At 29.5% G+C, this 23192-nt stretch overlaps 1 protein-coding gene across 1 annotated transcript in view; it reads left to right on the forward strand.

Annotated features, from left to right (window-relative positions):
• Positions 1–179: 179 nt before the first annotated feature.
• The window catches only part of LOC142326095 (uncharacterized), a 44435-nt gene continuing 21422 nt past the window's right edge, over positions 180–23192 (forward strand). Inside the window, exons 1-5 of the mRNA XM_075368276.1 lie at positions 180–342; positions 9025–9150; positions 11403–11500; positions 14554–14852; positions 21485–21576. Of these exons, the coding sequence (XP_075224391.1) occupies positions 279–342; positions 9025–9150; positions 11403–11500; positions 14554–14852; positions 21485–21576 (679 nt within the window). The 5' untranslated portion in view covers positions 180–278. The remainder of the gene's footprint in view (positions 343–9024; positions 9151–11402; positions 11501–14553; positions 14853–21484; positions 21577–23192) is intronic.

Genomic DNA, 23192 nt, shown 5'->3' on the forward strand with positions numbered 1-23192 from the left:
TTCCGAAATTTCCAAAAAAAGTTAATTCCAATTAAATATTATAAACTACAAGTACTGGGTTAAAACTAAAAAGTACTTTGTGGCGAATAACTACGTAATAAGTGTAAATTAGATTACACTGATTTAAAAATTAATTGAAAAAATTATTGTTATTGATATTCATTAGGCAGTTGTTATTCAACATGGCGTTAGTGCTGTGGCGTTAGTGGTTATTCAACTTTGAATTAGATACTATTTCATGTTGTTTTATTACTCGTAGTTAAAATTTAGTTTTCAAAATGGGTCGACGTTCAATAAATACCACTAAAAGTGGGAAATACATGAATCCTACTGATCAAGCTCGTAAGTGATTTATTTTGTTATTATGTTTAGGTTAGGAACCGGGTAGTGTTAATTGGAGTATTTTATTTAGATTTTTACTATATTTTATGGTAAAGTTTTTATTAATATTAGTTTTTCTGAGTAATTTCTTAGTATGTTGAAAAAATAATGATATTTCCTTTACGAGGAGTTCGAAAGTTTCATTATATTTTAAGAGATATTCACTTCGGCAGCCAAATATATTATGAATGAACATATTTTTTTTACAAATGCATGTATGCTAATTCATAGCACTAAGTTAACCACAAACACAAGAAAATACTGCTAACTACCGTAACAAATTAATGCTAAAAAAAGCTGTAAATAATGTACTAATGTAAACAAAGTTATTAACAAATACAAGTTTATCAGTTATAAGATTTTTGAATGTTTTGTGTGGAACCTTTTTTTCGTTTTCATAGATAACTACATATTTGTTTATGTTTAATTTACGTCTGTAAAGTGCTAGTAGTAAGATTATAGAACTACCTATTGAATCCATGTATTTTATTATATCCCTTACGTAAATTTATATATTACAGTGTAAAACTTATAAAACTTTATTTTTTACCCATAGAAAACTAAGGAATAATTTTTAGAGGAGATCTTTGAAAAATTAAAGTTTTAGTTGACTACAAAATGATAATTCAATAAAAAACTAATTTTACACTGTTTTTGCCTACCTTAGCTATTCTTAAAAGCGACAAATTGATAAAGTAATTTTTTGTTACTTTGTAAACAAAACACATCAGAATATAAATAAATAAATTAAATAGATCCTTTATCTTCATTGGTACACACTAATTCATTACTTAGATGAATAGGGATTGATAAATATGCTACTTTGTGGATAAAAATAAGGAACTGCCCTAGCATTTGCCTGCATGGATCAAGGTACCGTGGTAAAACCTTTATCAGAGCAGAATTACAAATGCACAATTAATTATATTTAAAAAGAAATAAATATATGTGTTACCCATATTATTTAAATATAAAAACATGGAATAATATTAAGATATATACACATGAATATATACTAAAATATTAAAATATAACTTCAAAATTATTCACACTTCAGAAGGCATTAATGAAAATTATTTGAGCACATATTTATAATGTACTTGTTGACAGGATGCAGAAAAATCAAGGTTTTCAGAATTAATTTTTTAATGGTGTTAATTAAAAATTCATTGATGAGAATAGTATTTTTTTTTAAATGTATATATAAATTAAAAAAAAAATAGTATTTTAAATAAACTGGTGAAAACATTTGTAAAAATTGTTCAATGATTTATTAGAAATGGCAATGGTATTTCTTGTTAGCCGAAGTACTGTGTTGAGTTAAATGAAAACAGTTCTGTTGTTTGGTTTGATATTTTTATTTTTTTTTAAAGAAAACGTGACTTTTCTTTTTTATAAATATTGCACATTTATATATACATGGTTAATGTTTTTAAATATATAAATATTGGTTTATGTGATTTGTACTTAACAGGTGTCAGATAATGCTCTAACAGCCCATTTTTTCTACCCTCAAAAAATTGTTTTGATTTTTTGAAGGAGTAACAAGAGATTTACATACCACGGATGGGAATATACATAATCATATTAGGGTCAGTCCATTTAAAGTGTCCCAAAAAAGTATAATCTGGTTGCTTGACCAGTTCAAAAGAAATTTACTTTTTTTCTACACTCTTTTCCTACATGTCTCAGAACCTTAAAACTATTTTTTTAAAGCAGTTTACTTGTGGCGGCCATTTCTGTTATGATGCGCACACCTACTTATGTGATTGTAAGGGTTTATGGAAAAAAACAACTAACAAACTGTTAGTCCTGGAAGGATGAAACAAAAAGCAATTTAATCATATTTTCTCAAGGTAAACAATTTAGTCCAGCGGTTTATATACATATCTTTCTTGTTTCTATGAGAAAATTACCAATAAATTTGAACATGAAAAACTGTGAAATTTCATTTTTGGTAATATTTTTCAAGAGGCAAAATTGACATACACGGTTTGAATTATTTTTTTATATGTAGCTATATGAATAATATTAACGGTGCTATTCTTACTCCTAAATTTTTATGAATTTTTGAAACTTTTTTTTTTTTTTTTTAATTAAATTTTTAGCTTCAAATAACTCTGATGGGGCTGGTGATAAAAGTCTCAAATTTGCACAACTTACAGTGTTTTTGTAAATTTTTATGGAAAATAAAAAAGCTTTTTGTGTATTGTACTAATAAAAAAGTTATAACCTCTCAAAAATCATGAAAAATCTGTTAAAAGCAATACCATTTTGACTTGCTAAATAAGTGCTCCAAGGGGGTTTCTTGTCTTTGCATTTTACATTTTTTATATATTTTTTTTATTTAGCCTGTATGTTGTTGAATTTGACATTTTCAATATTTTCAAAATAGTTTTTTTAAAAATTATTAATGGTTGGTCGTAATTAATTTAATGATAATTGTAATAAATTACAATCAAAATTAATTAATGATAGGTTGTCAGTAATGTAATAACTTATCCAAACTGAGATTTCAATGAGTAGTCTACATCTTTTTTCAAGAATTCATTTTTATTTTTATTGGTTTATTTTTGTAAACACTATCAAAGAAAAAATAGATTGTAGCAAAATTGTAATTATTCTTCAGTGAAATTGCCTGTTTTTGTACCAATGAAAGTTTATTATTTAGTGTGGTTAACAAGCAGCTAGATATATCTCTTGTGATAATTCTCTGAAATTGTGTGAGAACGACCCATCACTGTAGTTAGTTTAAGTGATGTCAACTTTCTCAGGACTTTGTACCCACATTTTGTCTTGTTGAGACTTTCAAAATGATGTACATGGTCCAGCTGGGTGGAAAAAATGAACCTGCACATCATCATTTTTGAGGCTAATATCTGCCACTTCTGCTATCCACCACTGATAGCATCTGTCATACACACAAGCAAGAGTCTTTTTGCTTAAGTGAAAAGGGTACAATACTTGACACAGGATGCTCTTCATTGTCCTTGGTCTGAAGTAAAGTAACATCTTACAATGCCTTTTGACACAGGAACATACTCTTGGTAGCTTCTAGTACCAACAATTCTTTCACAGCAATCAAAATGGTTTTTTAGAGTTTCTGAAATCTTAGCTATCTCATCTGATTTAATCAAAAAATACTCGATGCGATTGTGATTATAAAGTGAATACATTTCATCAATGTTTAGTATCTAACTGTTTAATGGCCTTTGCAGACTTGCCTTTGCCATTTCTCATTTTGTTGTTCCTCGCACACCATCACAGGAGTTTTTCCCATGGGATGATCCAAAGAAGTGCCATTTGGCTTCAAAGTCGAAGTTTTTTTTGTGACTGCACAAAATAACAAAATTCTTTTTATTTTATACTGACTTGAAGCACCATCAGTAAAGTAGATGAGTTAACACATAAAAAAATAATTTTTTGGTTTTCATCTTAAACTCATAAATTTTAATGAGTTCTTTTGGCACTGTACCATACACTTTATGGCACTCTTCATTCACATAAATTCCTGTGGAAACCTTTTCTTCTTTATGAAAATAATATAAAAATTTTAACTGATTTTAAAATTTGCAAATATAATATTATTAAGTAAAACTTATTTATTTAATAAACACTTCCAGACACAGGATGAAATTTGAGACACTCGGTAAAGATGTGAACAGGTCACTGACTAATGTCAGACTGACCAGTCTGTAACTGCAAAGCTGAATGATGCAACAAGCACAAATGAGCATGTTGCAACATGAATTTTCCTGATGACTGACAGCGAGTTCAAGCACCTGTTGTAACATGAGTACTGCATTTCAATGGTTCAAACAAGTCTATTTCAACGAGGAAGAAGTATAAAAATATTAACATTCGAAGAAGACAAGAAACCCCTTTGGAACGCTTATACAGTGAGTCAAAATGGTATTGCTTTTTTAACAGGTTTTTCATGAGTTTTGAGAGGTTATAACTTTTTTATTAGTACAATACACAAGAAACATTTTTATTTGTCATAAACATCTGTAAGTTGACAAAAACACTGTAAGTTGTGCAAATTTGAGATTTTTATCACCAGCCCCATCAGAGTAATTTAAAGCTAAAAATTGAATTAAAAAAAAAAATAAGTTTCAAAAATTCATAAAAATTTAGGAGTAAGTATATCACCATTAATATTATTTATGGTAAAACTACTGACATACATGTACAAATAAAAAAAATAATGCAAACGTGTATGCCATCCCTGTCTCTTAAAAAAAATTACCAAAAGTGAAATTTCATAGTTTTTCATGTTCATCTTTATTGGTAATTTTCTCATAGAAAGAAGAGAGATAGGTAAATAAACCATTGGACCAATCTTTTAGCTTGAGAAAATATGAATAAATTGGTTTTTTTTCATCCTTCCAGGTCTAACAGTTTTTTACTTATTATTTTTTCCATAAACCCTTTCAATCACAAAAATAGGTGTGGGCACCATAACAAAAATGGCTGCCAAAGGTAAACTGCTTAAATAAAAAATTAAAAAAAAAAAGGTTTTAAGGTCCTGAGACATATAGGAAACAAGTGGGTAAATTTCATTTTTTTTTTATTGGTCAAGCAACCAATTTTGGGTTACTTTAAACGGATTGAAACATTAAATAATTAATGATGACAAGCTATATTTTATAAGGGACTTCAAAGCAAAACAATATTGTATGTATTTTGTTGCAAACAAAATCAGTTAATTAGTTCAAGAGAATTTGTTCTGACAGATTATACACACTTCAGAAGACATTAATGAAAATTATTGAGCATGTATTTACAATGTACATGTTGACAGGACAAAGAGAATTTGTTCTGAAATATTCTCGTTGAAAAAAGAGAACGATTTCAGAATTCTCATTAATGAGAATTCTATCCATGCAATTAGTTATATTATCTCTTCCTGAGAAGTACAATGCAGGTGTGTTTTATTCATATTTAAAGATAGTTGGTTACAATCCATCCAGCGAATAATTCAGTGAATGGTTCAAGATTTTTTTAAATCTGCTTTCACTTTTGATAACTGCTCATGTAGTTTTAGATTTATTGTTTGAATTAGATATTATATTATCATATTATATTCTTTTAGCATTACTGATAACTTTAGCATAAATTTACTTGTAATTTTCTAAAATTACAAGTAAATTTATGCTTGTTTGATACAATTATCAAACAAATGATATTTAGGCATTTCATGGAGATTTCTTAGCATACAGCTAGATTTTACAATTCCTTTAGTAATGCATGTAGTTTTTTTTTTATGTTTAAACTGTTTATTTTTTATTAATGATCAAAGTACAAAGAAGATCTTGAAAATTTTAAGAAGATTGTTAAATTTTTCATCACAGATAATTTTATTATTACTTTCCCAACCTGTTTGTGATAACAAAATTACCTAATTTCCAAAACAAAGTTCCCCAATTTCTAATTGAAAGTTTATTGATCATCCTCTTAAAAGAGTAAAATTGATAATTGTTTCATTGTATGTTTTCATTAATAAATGATGCTATTACATTTTTGGCAGTTGTGATGGGTGGAATCATTGCATAACAAATCTGATTCCGGCTCTTTGAAATCAAAACTGAGTGTTGGGATATGTAGTGGAGGTGGATTTGTAACTTATAAAGTTTGATAAACCATATTATGACTGCGGTATTTAATTATACAGTACATTAGATTTGCCATATAGTAAGCATATTTAAAATTTACAGAAAATAATGTTCATTTAATAACAGTTGCAGGTGTATTTGCTCTATTAATAATAATAAAAAAATATATATATAAAATATATATATTTTATATATAATAAATATATATAAAATAAAGTATACATTATTACTATTTATGGTTTGGTAGTAGAATTTTGTGTAATAATTTAGATCTTGCAGTTTTAAAAAATTAATTGCTGATAATTTATGTTATACACGCAGTTGCATTCTTTTTTAATTAAGTTAGGATGAATTTTAGTTAAAAATATTATTATATATTAAATGTAACCTACTTTTAACTCATACTACTGTACATAAATATTATATTTAATTAATATATAAGTACATATTGTAGATCACATAAGGAACTGATGTGATCTAAAACGTGTAGAATGATGAATGAGAAAAATAATTTGCTTTAATTCATAAAAATTATAATGAGAAAAAAATAATGAAGCAGTACGTAAACATGGTGAACAAAACTAGAACAGAATATCAAACTATAACAAATGGAATCTATTAATTGAAAAAATATTTGAAACATATATGAGATGTGCGAGAAAAGTAATGAGACTGACTTTTTACTTACCAAAGTTTTTATTTTTTTCAAACAACAATATTATCCCCTTCAAAGTAGTTCCCTTGGGCTCCCAAGGGAACTACTTTGTTGTTCCCACTCCTGGTAACAGCACTGGAAGGCTTCAACTGGTAGGGTTTTTAACTGGTCGGTCACAGTCTTTTGAATGTTCTCCAAAGTTCTAAAATGACATCCTTTTAAGACATGTTTCAATTTCAGGAAAATGAATAAGTCACGGGGCATTGTCATGATGAAGCATCCACTTTTCTGCAATGTCTGGTCTCACGCAAATCACTCTTTTCCTGAGCCTTTCAAGGACACCTTTGTAAAACATTTGGTTGACAGTTTGTCCTGGAGGAACAAATTCTTTATGCACGATACCCCTACTAAAAAGGAAATCCCTTGGTTTTGATCTTTGATTTGCTCATTCTATATTTTTTTCGGTCGAGGAGATGACAGAGTGTGCCACTCTTCCCTTTGCTGCTTTGTTTCAGGATCGTACTAAAATATCCAGGATTCATCACCTGTGATCATATGATTGAAGAATTCTTGGTTATTGTCAATCCTCTCAAGAAGATCAATGCACACGTTTCTTTGAATGTCCTTCTGTTCTGTTGTGAGGTTTTTCGGCACCAGTTTCGCACAAACCTTTCGCATGTCCAAATCATCTGTCAAAATATGATGTACGGTTAAAGTGTTTAAATTTTCACTCATCATCCTTATTGTTAAACGATGGTCTGATCTCATAAGAACCCTTACACACTCAATGCTTTTGTCAGATTTTGAAGTTGAAGGTCTCCCTGAGCGAGGTTGATCTTCAACGCGTTGTCGGCCTTCCAAAAATGATTTGTGCCAGCAAAAACTTGTGCTCTTGATAAGCAATGTTCTCCGTAAGCCTGTTTCAACTTTTCAAAGGTCACACTCACTGATAATTCCCAAGTTTAACACAAAACTTTATTGCACAATGTTGTTCTAAATTCTGATGCTCCATTTTCGTAATACACAACAAAAACACAACTTCACTGATGGTGCTGTCAAAAATAATGTGTTGGCTGAACAGAGTTGAAACTCATATTGACCATGTGGAAGGGATGAAGAAACCAGTCTAGCACAGACCTGTAGACACAGCGTTGCTAGATCACTTGCAGTGTTACCAATCTCATTACTTTTCTCACACACCTTGTATATTTAAACATTTGTTAAATGAGGATTCGGGAAACTTAGATTTATTTCCTTTTCTCAAAGCTTGGTATTGATTCAACCATTATTTTAATTGGTCATAGCTGAAAAAGGTAGCTGAAAAGGCTTTAAATTAGTGTACATTTTTTTGGGATACCCGACCATATTTTCTGGCCTCAAATAATGATGTAAGTATTCATTTTTTTATTCTGAATATTATATATATATATATATATATATATATATATACACATACACAGTCACATACAAGTATATTAGCATAATATAGACATTTCAAAGTTACAATGTTGTTTCAATATTTTTGCAAATGATATCAATTTGATCATTCCAAAAGAATGTGGCTAATAAAAACCAACCCAACACCCAACAGTTTTATACTATGTCTAACAAAAATCCAGTTTTTTTAATTAATGGAAATACTAATCTATTGTTTGTAGCTGTAAACTGTTACCACAGCTGTAAAAGTATATATTTTATATTGTAATATTTACCAATAGATTACTGGTAGTTTAATTTATCCTATGATCATTTGATGGGTTTGGGTTTTTGGGTTAGCTATGTCTTATGAACTTCTGTGCATTTAATTTTATTTGTCTACTATACAACATTTCCCCCTGCACTGGGCTTTATTATAATTCATTTGATAGATTATCTTTTGAATAGCTAAAATAGAATTTTTAAATTTTGTTGAATAATTATCTTCAAATATAGATGCAATAGTATCATCTATAAGAGAATAACCATGAATGATCTGAATTTTCAGGGAAAATATTGAACACATTAAGAAGAGCAAAAGACGAAGGAAGGTGTGACCTTAATCAGTAAGGTGTGACCGTAATCAGCTGTCTATTTTCCTTTCAATTTTCTTAATTTAATGAATTTAGTATTATTTTATTACCTTTTCTCTACAAGTAACAAGATATTTAATGCATTTATTGTAAGATTTTTGTGTATGCCCATTCTTAAATTTAATACTATTGAGACCAAGATAGTTCAGTGTATTATACTTCTGGACTTAGTCATTATCATAAAGAAAAGTTGTTCATGTAATTGTAGTATATAAGCATAGACTTATTTACTATAATTTAAATATTTTGTATTTATTTAATCAAACTGTTTAAGGGTTCTTTCTAATTTGTTTTTGTCTATTAGGAAAAGAGGCAAGAAAAAAAGAATTAAAAAAAAATAAAAGACAGAGGCAGATGGTGAGAGCTGCAGTTTTAAAAGGGAAAGATCCTATGCAGATTTTAGCTGAAATGGAAAAAATTGATCAGATGGGTAAGTAACCAAAATAGAATCATTTTAACTATACATTTAACTATGATCCAATAGCATCAGAATCATGATACTGATCTGACGTTTCTAACCACTTACCAACTGGTGAGATTTATTAGTTATTGTTTTTGCTTTCAAAAATATGGATTAAATAAAAATGCTATTGAAGCATAATATTTCCATGTTGCACTTGCCTTTCACTTTATAAAAAGTAAAGTACATTTAAAACTATTTAAAAAAAATGAAGTGTAATTTTTAAGAGAGTAAAATATTTATGGTATATATAGAGATCTGCCAATAAAATAATGAGGCTGGTTCAGAAAAACTTTTTATTTACACTCTAATTATACACGGACTCTACCACCTTCAAAATAGATCCCTTGGGAAGTCACGCAACACTTCAAACAGTTTTCCCTACTTTTCATAGCAGTGTTGGGAATCAGAAACTGGAATATCCTTCAGATAGTTGGTTACATTTTTTAAAATGTTTTTTACTGTTCCAAAAGGGTGCCCTTTGTGGTGTTTTTTAAAAATACGGCAACAGGAAAAAGTTGCAGAGACTCAAGTCAGGTGAATAAGGTGGTTGAGGAACTACAGGAATATTTTTCTTTGCCAAAAACTCATTAATTGAGAGTGCCATATGATAAGGTACAGTGTCATGATGCAGCATCCAGTTGTCTTTGTTGGCTGGTTTCACACGAGCTACCCTTTTCTGTAGTCTTTTAAGAGTTCTCGGTAAGCATATTGATATACATACAGTCTGTCCTGTATGCAAAAACTCCTTATGGGCAATGCCATTACTATCGAAGAAACAAATAAGCATGGTTTTGATTTTTGATTTGCTCATTTTTGCTTTTTTTGGGACATGGTGAGTTTGAAGTGTGCCACTCTCCTTGCTCTGGTGTTTTGTTTCTGGGTCGTACTCAAATATCTAAGATTCATCACAAGTAATAAAGTTTTTTAGAAAATCAGAATCAATTTCAATTCGCCCTAGAAGGCACACTTCTACCCTGTTGTTTTTCTGTTCAGCAGTGAGGTTTTTTGGGATCAATTTTGCCCAAATACATTGGTCAAAATTTGATGGACTGTGGTATGGTTCAAATTCAATTGTTCTGAGAATTAATTGCCGATCGTACCATATCAAATCTCTGATTCACTCAACATTGTCATCAGTTTTTGATGTTAACGGTCTTCCAGAGTGTGAATTTTCTGTAACTGATTCCTGGCCATCTGAAAGTACTTTAAATCACCTAAAAAGTTGGGCTCGTGACAGAGTGTCATCTTCATACACCCTTTTCAATTTTGAAAAAGTTTCAGTAGCATTGTCACCAACTTTATTGCACAACATTGCTCATAATTAGTTTCACCCAATTTTGTAATGAACAACAAAAATCTGTTTCACGAAAAGTTTGTTTATGTCTCATGTGTCAACAATAGACTAAAAATATTAATACTTAATATTAGTATTAATATTAATAGTATTATCTATTAATATTAATACTTAAATCAGCTGTTCATAACCATATGTTTACTAGTAATTTTACAGTGTTGCCTTTTTGGCCAAAAAAAACAAAAAAAACTAGTCTCGCTACTTTATTTACAGACCTCGTATTTATATTCTAGTCTTATTTTATAGAAAATATGGCTAGAAAAAAAGCTCGTTCTTAGGTATGTGTTAAGCGTAAGAGAAAATATATAGGATAAGGATTAATTATAGCTGAATTATAATCTTTCAATTTTGAAAGGTGTGAAGTAAGATAAATTCCTGTCACTGAAGTCATGTTTAATAAACAGTTCCTGTAGTTCATTGAAGTAAGCAACACAGTTCATTTTCACTGCATGCATTTATCACTGGCTAGACCATAATAATTGGTGCTACATAGAGAAAAATTGAGTTAATGAACGAATTAATCCCTTCCTTTAAAGGAGACAGGAGTATCTGAAAGTGGATAAAGTGCTGGATAAGGTTGGGGAAAGAAAAAGCTAATGTCCAGTAGAGATGGTAGAAGAGAAGGTGCATAATGTCTGAGCTGAAAAATTTGATATCAAGATGAGCTAATATGAGTATGCTCTTACCTTTTATTTTCTCATTCTTTTACTAATTTTGAGAATAATATATTAAAAAAAAAAATTTGGTCAGTAGAAGCCTCACTCTAATGAATAATGTTATTGGAATGATATTTGTACTTCTTTGTATACTATTTGTTTAGTTTAGATTGTAGTAATTTATAGTTTGTGTTTGAATCTAATTTCAGAATACAATGTTTTACAACCGTCACCTTTAAATGAAAAAGTGTTGAAAGATAAAAGAAAAAAGTTACGAGACACGTTTGATAGGGTTATGAAGATGTATGTAAGTAGATTTTTCCTTATTTTTTATTGTTAGTAAATATTATTCTGTTTTTTTTTGTTATTATAACTCACTAGTACAATTAAAGAGTCTAAGAAAAGTTTTTGATTAATGTTCATCATCATCATCTGATTTTCTGCCTGGCAGTAGGTCTGTTATGCCACCTTTGTCTTCATCCATTTCTGTCCCAAGTCTTCTTGTTTACCTCCTGTAGTTTCCAATTTTCCATAACTATTAAATTGGTCCATCTTCTTCCTCGCTTCCTTTCTCCTTTTACTGATCCTTCCATTACAGATGTCAAGATTCCACTTCCTCTACCTGTCCTCAACAGTTAACTTTTCTTTTGTATACTTCTTGCATAAGTTTTCATTCTTTAATCCTGTTCATTGCTTCCTCATTCTTCACTTTATTTGTCCATCTTATTTTCTCCATTACCGCATCTCAAAAGCCTCAGTCTAGTTCTTTCTCCCTCTTATAGTACATGCTTCACTCCCATACAAGACACTACATACATAGGATTTGGCTAAACTCTTCCCTTAATTCTTGATCCAGACTTTTACTATATAGTAAATTCCTCTTAGTGAAGGCTTCCTTTATCATTGCTATCCTTCTTTTCATTTCCATTGCACTCTTCCAGTTTTTTGTCACTGCAGTATCCAAATATCTGTAATTTTTTACTTTTTCTATTCTTCTCTCACTACTAAGTCCTCTTTGTTGTTTACTTCCTTTTCTTTAATTTTTCCTATATGTTGCCATCAGCTAGAATTTCCATATCACTCGGCAAACTTTATGCAATTATTTTTTGTCCTTCTGTACTTTATTCTTTCTTCTAATGTATTTCTTATCATATCTCTGTTCAATATATTCTCTTCCATTATTCTTATCAACTTCCAGTTTAAAACTCTTTCAATATTTCTATGGCATATACTATTAAACTTATTGTTCTATGTCCTGTACATTTTCTGGTTTCGGTTTACTTCGGAATAGATATCATTACTGTTTTTACAAAGTCTTCAGGCTATTCTCCTGTTCTGTATATCTTATTATGCAGTTAAACTTTTTTTCACTCCTTTCTTCTTTAAGTATTTATAAAATTGTATGGCAAATTCATATACTCCAGTAAGAATCTCTTGTTAAATTGTTGAATTTCTTTAATTGTTTTTATACTTCACATTTTAATATCAATGCTAGTTTGTTTTCTTCAGCATCCTTTGATTCCTTTTTTATGTTTAGTTCTTCAGGTTTTTCTCTTGTCACATACAGACTTATCATCCTCTATGTATTCCTTCCATCTTTGTCTTACTTCTTTCTACCCATGTAGTATTTTACCATTGTTATCCCTAATTTCTTTCATTTTACTATTCCCTTTCCATCTATCCCATTAATGAATACTTTTCACCTTCCTGTATATCATATCATATTGCTCTACCTTTTCTAGATTGTTATTCCATTCTTCTTTCAATCACCCTTTCATTTTCTCCTAACTTATTCTTATATCGGCTTTTTCTTCTACTTTCCTTAGCAATTCTGTTGTTACTCATGGTTTCTTGGATTTTCCATAACAGCGTATTTCTTCCTCTGCTGTTTTTACTATGGGATTTTTTTTTATCATCATCCAGATCTTCTCATTGTTCTCATTATCCTTTTTGCTTTCTTTAATTGCTTTAGATAAGTTTTCTCCCATTGTTTCCCCATCCAATTTTGTCAACTTTTCTAAGTTCCATTTTTAATTACTTTCCTTTGCTTTCCCTACTTTCTTTAAAGCTAATTTAGTTCCATCATAAGTAGCACATTATCATAATTGATTTCTGCATATGTTAATGGCCCTTCTATGGCTTTTGAACCAAGTGTTGGTTATAAATAATTCTTTCTCCTGGTAAAATTCTACTAATTTGTTCTCCCTTCCATTCCTTATCCCTGAGTAAAATTTTCTTACCACATTTTCTTTTTCACTTTCTCCGATCTCAGGATTCCTGACTCCTATCAGTACCTTAGAGCAGTCCTTTTCTGATTTTATTTCATTTCCTTCTTGAGATTCTTTAACTTTCCACTCTGTAACTAAGATTTGATATTCCAAGTTCCTGTACACAATTGGTCTTTTAACTTTTGTTACTTCTTCTGGAGATGTGACTGAGAAGCTATTTTAGTTCTGAAATATTTAAGATAGAAGAAAGAAACATAGAGTATAATGCAAGGAATTATCAGGATAATGCAGGGATCTTAATACAGTGGTTTTCTGTTGCCTTCTGTATTCTGCTACTGTTGATTTCTTAAGTTCTTCCACTTTTGGGCAGTCCCCCCCTACCGTGCAATAATGCCCTGTAACCACCACTGCTCATCTGCCCTTTTAGAAGACCTTTGGCACGTGTAATGCGGAAACTTGGTCCTTTCATTTGTTAGCTGTTTGTATACATAGCAGTTAATATACAATTGTTGTCCTCTCTGCACCACAGGAGGTGATGTTTCCTTCACTTCAAGATTCTCCCTTCACTGAATGTTGGACCTTAAAAGCATTCCCAAGATTCTTTATTACTTTAAAAAAGGAATTATTGTCATCTTTTTTTTTATCTGTTAATGCTTTATCAGTACTTTTAATAGTTAATAATAATACTTTTAATACTTTAAAATAATACTTTTAATAATTTTTTTTTTTAATACTTTTAATAATCTATAGTTTTGTACTGACAGTTCTCATATTAAATGTCTCTTATTGTATTTGGGTATTTGTGTATAATAAAGTAATGCTCATCTATATACTCATTCTTTTTTACTGCAAGATGTTGAGATTGTGAGAGTTCTCTGTACTTTTCTTTGTCTTATGCATTACTTAGTAATGTGTAAGACAAAGAGTTTCTTTCTCTTTCATCAGTCATTGAACAACATTCTCTCATTCCTCTTTGTGACATATCCCCCTCTTACTAGATTATTAATCTATAATTATTTAATTTCATCATGTTGATCTATAAAGTAATATGAATTTGTAGCATATTTATTTCAATTTTATTTATTTAGTTTCTTTTATTACATTTTATTTTATTTTTTTTACTGTAATTAAGGTGAAAGACGATCCAGATAAATGGGAAGAATTGAAAAGAGCAGAAGCAGAGTATGAGAAGAGGAGATATGCATTGTCAACATATTACGAAGCTGTCAGACATGCTCAACAAGTTCAAGTTGATGACATTCCTTTACCAATTAACCAGTTGCCACCAGAAAGTATTGCATTATTGTCTGGTCTTACATCTCAAATACCACTTCCAGCCGACCTTCCTCTGCCTATTCCTTTACCTTTGCCAAGATTACCACCACCAGGACCTCCTCCACAGAGTATTTTAAGAAAAAGATCTGCTTACAGGTCAGTTTTAATAACTTTTATTCAATTTTTTAAACTTAAATATTTATTCTATGAATTAATTGTTAATAATTATCATTATATTATATTAATATAATTATTACATAATAATTATTGTGTGCAGTATATGTTTATTTCTTATTAAATTTTATATTTATTATTTTTTTTTTATATATGACTTTCTTATCTTTGGAAATTTTAGAAATTTTATGCAGTACAGGAATAACTTTAAACACTTGCACTCATGTGTATTACTGGAAACCAATTCTTAGACAATTCCAGTAAAATCGCTACTCAAAATGAATCACCCTGATTAATTATAGGATTTATTTTTTATGAAGAATGTATGGCTTTTATTCCTCTTTCATAGAAATTTATGTTGTTCAATTTAAAAATCAGTAGGACTTAGCAAAATTAGTATAAATTTAGCAATCTTCTTATTAGAAGTGGAGGAATGTTATCATTGACAAGGGCCTTTGTTGAGCTTATCTGTTAAATTATGTTTAACAGCTTCTGTACACTTCAGATTCAGAGACCCATTTGAAAGAAGTTAGCAGTATGTATGTTTTTGTAATTTGGGAAGAAACCTTAATACAAGATCAGTATTAGTTTTCCTTACAAATTTTTGCAAGTGTGTAAAATTCATTAAATGTTTACAAATCTTCATTAAATGGTTTGTCTGTAAACAGTAAATGTATGAGTGTAAGTGATGTTTAGCAGTTATCTTGAATTAAATTTTTTTGTATTTAATAAAAAATATACGTATTATTAAAAAAATTTAATGATAGAAAAGTTCCATATTTATTCGAGTATCCTCCACACCTCGATTTTCTGGACCGAAAATCTAAAAAAAATTGAGTATATACTGGTATTTTAAAGTGCAATTGATATGATAAAGAAATACATAAATACAAAAATATTCAGAAAGTAAAGCATTTAATTCGTTCATTTAAATTACAATATTAATATTACATTAATAATTAATTACCGTAAGTACTAGTTTAGTTCAGAATCAGTAGGTCAGTAAAACGAAAAGAAAGTATCATGTTGAAAAGGATCATTTCAATACACTTTTTAATGTGCGATTTTATTTTTAATTAATCACAGTCACTGTCAATGTCTGTAGAAGAGTTACTGATAGTCTCCACGTCGCTCTGCCAAAGGTGATTGTCTTCACTACCATCAAGTTCATTAGATATTCCCCATTTTTTAAAACTTTTCCTTACTAATTCCGTGGAAATACCTTCCCAAGCATCTTTTATCCAAACACAAATCTGGTTAATATCTGGGCATTTGATTCTTCCTGTAGGTGTGAGAAAGAAATTTTCATCAGCCATCCATTTACTGTCCAGTTGTTTTAATGCAGATTTGAACGGTTTATTAATGCAGACATCTAGTGGTTGCAGTAGAGATGTCAATCCGCTTGGAATTATTACTTGGTCTGTCATACATTTTTCTAAAATGTCTTTCACTTTATCAGTCGTATGTACCTGATAACTATCCATTATTTTTGTTAAATAAATCTCCTGATCGCTTTTGCCATACACACCTGATCCAATCTAAAATTAAGGTTTCATCTATCCAACCTAATTCCTGTGCTCTGATAATAACTGTATTTACCTGTACAGTAGGAAGAGTTTTTCTTTTAAAAACAATGTACGGAGGTAATTTTGATCCATCAGAAGTAATGCAAAGCATAACACTACACCTTTGTTTTTCATTACCACCTTTTTGTAACACTTTTTTCACCTTTTTCATTTACGGTTTTGTAAAATGGCTTTCAAAGTATACGGGGGTTTGATCAGCGTTTCCTATTTGAGAAGGCAAATAGACTTTATCTTTTCTAAGATTTATTATGTATTTGTGAATATGTAATATTTTTTGTTCATAAGCATCTGGAAGTCGTTGAGAAGTGGTCGAATTTTGTCTTATTGACAGATCATTTCGTGCAAAAATCGTGTTATCCATCCATGGCTTGCTTGTTGAAGTTGAAATCAACTTCAATGATTTACATTCAATGATTTAGCGATTTCACGAGCATATGATAGACACATTTATTTCGTGACAGCATAACCGCATTTCCTGTTTTCCATAAGTCATACTATTTTTTTCTATGTCTGTGTATTTTGATTTTAAGCCACGAAAAGTTTCACCTTGTTTTCTTCTTACACCAGTCTTGAATGCAGCTTTCATCTATGCCAAATTTTCTTCCTGCCGCCCGATTTCCAATTTTTTCAGCCTCTTCTATAACGCGCAGTTTTTCATTTACTGTAAAAGATCGTAGACGCTGTCCTTTTATACTCATTTTAATGATGTAATTAAAGTAAATCACCGTATTAAAATTTACAAGATAAACTAAACAGATAAAATGCACATAACCGTCCACATATACAAACAGTACAATGACTATGGCAAATAGATAAGACGACGATGGGTAACTGATACTGTAACTGCAATGTCATTAGAACCAAATGCAGCCTATACAGAATGAATCAGTTTTATAAAAAATACTGTAACTTTGTTCCTATCGATAATGTGAACAGGATGTTAATAATTAAAAATGTATTCTGTATTAGCGACATCTGGTATTGATAAACAAAAGCCTAATGTAACTATATTTATGTGATTGAATTTAGATACTTCTAAGAAAACGTTTACTTTACATAGATTATCCTAGCTAAAGGCTATATTTCAAGTAGGCCCCGCACCCTTATCTTTTCTCTCCAATTCCAAGAAAAAAGTGCAGGAGGTACTCAAATACGGTAATCAAGTATTCAATATTTGTCCAAATTTAAAAAAAAATTTATTAATGAAATTTAATATTATCACTATTAAACTGTGGTGATTTTAGCTTAGGTGTAAAATTGTACCTACCAGTTTGGTCTAGTGTGAACTCGTCATTGGAAATTAGCTGAAATTGAGGTCGAAAATTTTAAGGTTCAGATCCTAGTAAAGGCAGTTTCTTTTATACCGATTTGAATACTAGATTGTGGATGTCTGTATTTGGTAGTTGGGATTAAATTAACCACACATCTCAGGAGTGGCAACCTGAGAATTTACAAGACTACACTTCATTTACATTCATACACATCAACCTCATTCATCCTCTGAAGTAATACCTTATGGTTGTTCCGCAGGCTAAACAGAAAAAAAGAGAGAGAGAGCAAGATGTAAAATTGCATTAAGAAAACAGTGTTGTATTTATTTTTAGAATCTTGCTAAATAAATTTTTTGGTAACCATTTTGTCAGTGTTTACAACTTTACAAGTTAACAAAAATGTAATTTTATTTAATATATTGTCAATTGATGTATTATTAAAATGGTGATGATCATGTTGAATCAGAGAAAATGAAAGATTTAATAACAGTGGTGTTCTTGGTGTTTGTAGAATGATGCTCATTTACGTGCAATAGGATGTAAATTAATCTGAACACAGATGTTATTTAATAAAAAGTTACTTTAGAAAAAAAATCATACCTGTATAATTTGTGAATATCTAGTAATTAATGCGCCCTACTTTATTCTTAATTACTTCACGTGCTTGATTTGCATTGATTCAACAATTGTACTTATCTTATTTCAGCTGAACATATAAAGTATACATATCTTTTGATTTTTTCAAAATGAAACCATACCAGTGTTTGCTTTAACACGTTCAGTGCCACGGACGCCTCTTAAGGCGGCCAAAAGCGTCCAGTAGCGCCATGGAGGCACTCTGTGCAACGCTTTATATGTAGCAGTCGTAGTCATTCAGTTACACAATTAAGCTTTGTTTCTTTTTGTGGCATGTTACGTGTGTTTATAGAGAATAAATATTTGTACTTGGTCTGAGTTTTTTCTTATTGTTTGAGTATGGCGGATGATCAAATTGCAGTTCCTTCACAACTGAAGAGACTGTGTTTATTGTCACAAAAATGATAGATGATGAACTAAAAGCGATTTTAGAGTGTGTGATAGTAGTGGCAATGATTTTGATGGGGATGATAATGCCAATTATCGTTGCGGGGATAGTGACAAAATGGAAAACATGAGGATGATAATATTATCATTAAAAAAAAACATAAAAAGCTAGGCATTCATATTGTTGAGATGAAGTCACTAAATTCTTTCAAATTTTTCTGCAAGTATAACAGTAACAAGATTCCTTTTCATGATTTCTAATTGGCTGTAATAGAGGGATTATTATCCAAAAGTTCATCATGGGAGGAAATAGTGCCTGGTGGTCCAGTTGTTCAAGGAAATCATTCATTAGCAAATGTGAAGATAGTGAAAAACAAGGTCTTACACCTGGGAAAAAATGCTGTCAATGTGCTAAAAACAGCAAACGGAAAGATGCATATGCTGTGGTTAGACATGTCTGATCTTCTTGTTTTGTGTTTTGATTGTTGTGAACCATTCCACATGCAAAAGTGTTAGGCTTAAACTATGTTTTTGATATTTTTAGATATGAAAATTAAAAAAAAAAAAAATTGTTTCTACATTCTTTGCATTAGTTTTTAAGTATAATATCCTATTTTATTCTTTTTAAAGTATGTTTTATTTGTGTAATCTCTTATTTTTGCTTTAGTTTGAGTTTTTGGATATGAGTATAATTAGTTCACACAATCTTAATTTTTTCAGTGTTATTGCTTCAATTCAATTATATTACTGATTATTATTATTAATTTTCATGCTATTGTATCTGCTTACATAATCATTAGATTTATCTATATAAAACAGAATTGAAAACCATTCGTTTTTTATGTCTTAATTTTAGTCATATTTTCCTTATAAAATAAATATAAAAAATGTACTAAATATGTATAAAATTTGTATCAATACAAGTAAACCAACACATGTAAGTATTTTATTATCTCAACAAGGCTGGCGCCACAGAGTTGTTCACTGGTCAAAAAAAATTATCAGTAAAAATATAAAATATCTTATCCTTTATTTGTAAATGTAGGTTACATTCATAATTAAATAAAAATAAGAAAACGTTGGGTTTTTTGAAGAGTATGGTTATTTCCCTGTGGCAGTGAACATGTTAATGTCAATTTTTCTGGTGCAATTCATTTTTGATATTGTTGAAAGATTTTCAATTGGGTTTAAGTCTGGGGAGTTCCTAGCCATGGGAGTACTTTAATGTTTAATTCTTTGAAAAAAATTATCTTTTTTTGGCAATACAGCATGGCGCCAAATCTTGTTGGAAAAGTACTTTGCTTGTGAGAATTTGTTTTGAAGTTGTATCACAACTCCTTCAGGATTTTGATGTATCCATCAATTTTCAACATACTATCTACCGGAAATAATGAATACAAGGGCCTTCAAATGTGAAACAGCCCCAAAATATGTTTTTCTAAGGTTGTTTAACTGATTATTGGATATGAGCTAGTGATACAATTTCATCTTATACTTTTCTAATGTATGGAACCCTTTATCCCTGAAAATAAAAATATGTCTCATTGGAAAACAACACTTTTACAGCTAGCATGTAAAAGTGCTTTGTTTCAGTTAGCATGTGCTTTGGCCCACAAGAGCCTTTTTTTCTGCCCGATGAGCTTTCCATCCATCTGCAAGAAGTCTGTGACTAAGAGTTTGTCATGTATAAATCTGTTCCACTGGCTACTAATTTTCGATCATAAGTCTGCAGCAGATAATTTTGGATGAAGTTTACTTCTCACTAATAACAGGTCCTTTGATAGAGTAGTTCTTTTACAGCCACATTTGCCTTTCCTTTGCGGTGAAAAGGAACCAATTTCCTTAATTTTAAAAATAGCATTCACTATTCCTAGTTCAACACCACACTCAGAAGGTATTTGTTGTGCCATACCGATATGCTGAGACAGAGAAACAAATTTGAAATGTTTTTTTGTAGTTATTTCCATTATTATACATTCAAGACATACAACAAAAAATATGAAAAGATAATTTTGTAATAAAAACTGAAATAAACTTTCACAAAACATTTTAACATGAAAAAATGAACTGAAATTTCAGATCAGTCTCTTTCAACCTGAAGACCAATCGAACTTCCTTTAATTTTTCAACAGTGTCATTTACTTTGCCAAGCCAATAAAAAGCAACGTATCAATTAAGTTATACCTAGAAACTAGAAAGTGTTCTCATAATATTTTTTTAGAAGTTGAAGCAACTGATTGTTTAAAAAAACAGGTTTCAACTTATGTCAACTCTAAAAAATAAATTCCTGTAATAATTGAATGTTTCCGGGTATTGAAATTTTTCTATCATGATGATATCGATACTTACGCAGTTTCTTCTGTTAAAATATTTTATTAATGTATATTAACCATTGTCTTCATAGTTAATAATTTTGGATTGATTAGTCTGTTCACAGATAGGTTTCTCGATTTAATGTCTTATTGTAGTAATTCAATTTGCTTTTATGTTTGAAGTAATTTAATTGATAATGGTACTTGAATTTTTAATCATATTATGACACATTTTTATTAGTAATTTTAAATTCTAAGATTTCTGCAAAGATGTACAAAAAAAGGTTAAAGTTAATTATACAATTATAACAGAATTGTTTTATAGCTTTACAGTTATTTGATTAGCCGTTAAATAATGTATATATTTATATTATTACTTTCTAATGACTTGGGGAAATACATGGTTGGTTATTTTTTTTTAGCCCTCCTCCAAGACCAAAGAGTCCACCTGGCGTTCCTCCTGGTCCTCCTCCTGAACTTAGCAGTGATGAAGAAACAGATGCAATAGATCAACGTAATGTTTTATTATAATTACTTACCTTTTCATTTATTGTTAAAATAATTGATTGATAATTTTTGTTTAATTATAAGTACTTTGCTTCTTATCTGAATATTGGATAATTATTTTTGTTCATTAATGGCAGTATTAAATCTAGTGCAATAAATTAGTTTTTTTACTTTTTAAAAAATATTTACTTTGAATATAAAAATCAATATTGATATTGACTTTTTCTCTAAAATTTGTTTTTAATTTCCAAAATTTTATTTAGTAGAGTTTTAATATAAACTTAGTGCTAATAGAATCTTTTTTTTTTGGTTATTGGAATAAATATTTTCCTGCCAAGAGACCTACTAGAGAGTAGGGTACTTTCAATAGAATTTTTTTTTTGGTGTGATATAAAATTTCTCTAGCATGGTAACATGCAATCTCAATTACTTGTACCTCTTCAAGTATTTGAGTGATTAGTATTATAAAATTTTAAATATTGGTCACTTTACTAAATTTTACAACTTTTGTTAACAAAAACTTTAAAAAATAGTTATTCACTTTACAAAGCTTCTATTAAAATGTTTTTCCACTCCATATTATTAAATTTTGGAGAGAAATTTTATTGTAGAATTTTAGAAGCTTAGGAGAGGCTGTAGACAAAAATCATGGTGGACCACCTCAAAATGGTGGTCTACTATGGATCTGTTATTCTCTCTCCTGCATCTAGGAAATGTTTAAATTATAATTTTTTATTCAGTTAAAAACTACTTAATGATTTAGTATATTATATAATATTATTTCTTTTTGGAAGTCTTACTTTTATTTAATTAATGGATTATTAATGAATGAATGATATTAACCATAATGGCTGATGTAGCAGTACGCATCACTTGATTTGGGATGTATCTGTTAAGGGATTGGGTGAATTAATAATAAAGCGGGCTGAAAAATTTGAATTAAGGTACTTAAAATGGTATTCATTTTCTATATGAAAAAAGTATATAAATTAATTCGGTAATCTTTTAAGTTAATATTTCTTTGTTAATCTGTTTATTATTACATTTATGATTTATTAAAACAATAAGCTATATGGTTTGTGGAATATATTTCTCATGTGAATTTTTATGTAACTTGTACTAAAAGAAAATTAATTCTTAAATTAAGTCTACATTCTTCTTCATTTAAAATAGTTAACTGAGCTTTCAGAGTAGCTTTAGTAATTGCTAAGTTTTTTTTTCAGAGTAATTGCTAAGTTTCTAAATTATATTTTATTCTTTTAATGTTAAGCTTTTTTCTTGCCTTTATAGTTACCATTACCTTTTAAATTCATATGAATTAGCCTTGATGATTTAATTTAATTAACTGATTATAGTTAATTAGTTGCACTTGTTAAATAATTGTAGTTAATACTTAAATTAGTTGATAGTTTTAATTAACTAACTTTAGTTATTTGATTATTTGTGAATCAGTTCTGTTGTGTCATATTGAGGCTATGTTAATGCTGGTGAATTATAATCTCTGGATTTTGATCAATGAATAAATATTATTTACTTCTTTAAATATAGAAACTAGTCATTTGAAGAAGTAACTTAAGATAAGTAATACTGAATTTCTGGGAATTTTAAGTATGATTATATTTG

Source organism: Lycorma delicatula, chromosome 6 (assembly GCF_047948215.1).
Source record: "Lycorma delicatula isolate Av1 chromosome 6, ASM4794821v1, whole genome shotgun sequence".
NCBI lineage: Eukaryota > Metazoa > Arthropoda > Insecta > Hemiptera > Fulgoridae > Lycorma > Lycorma delicatula.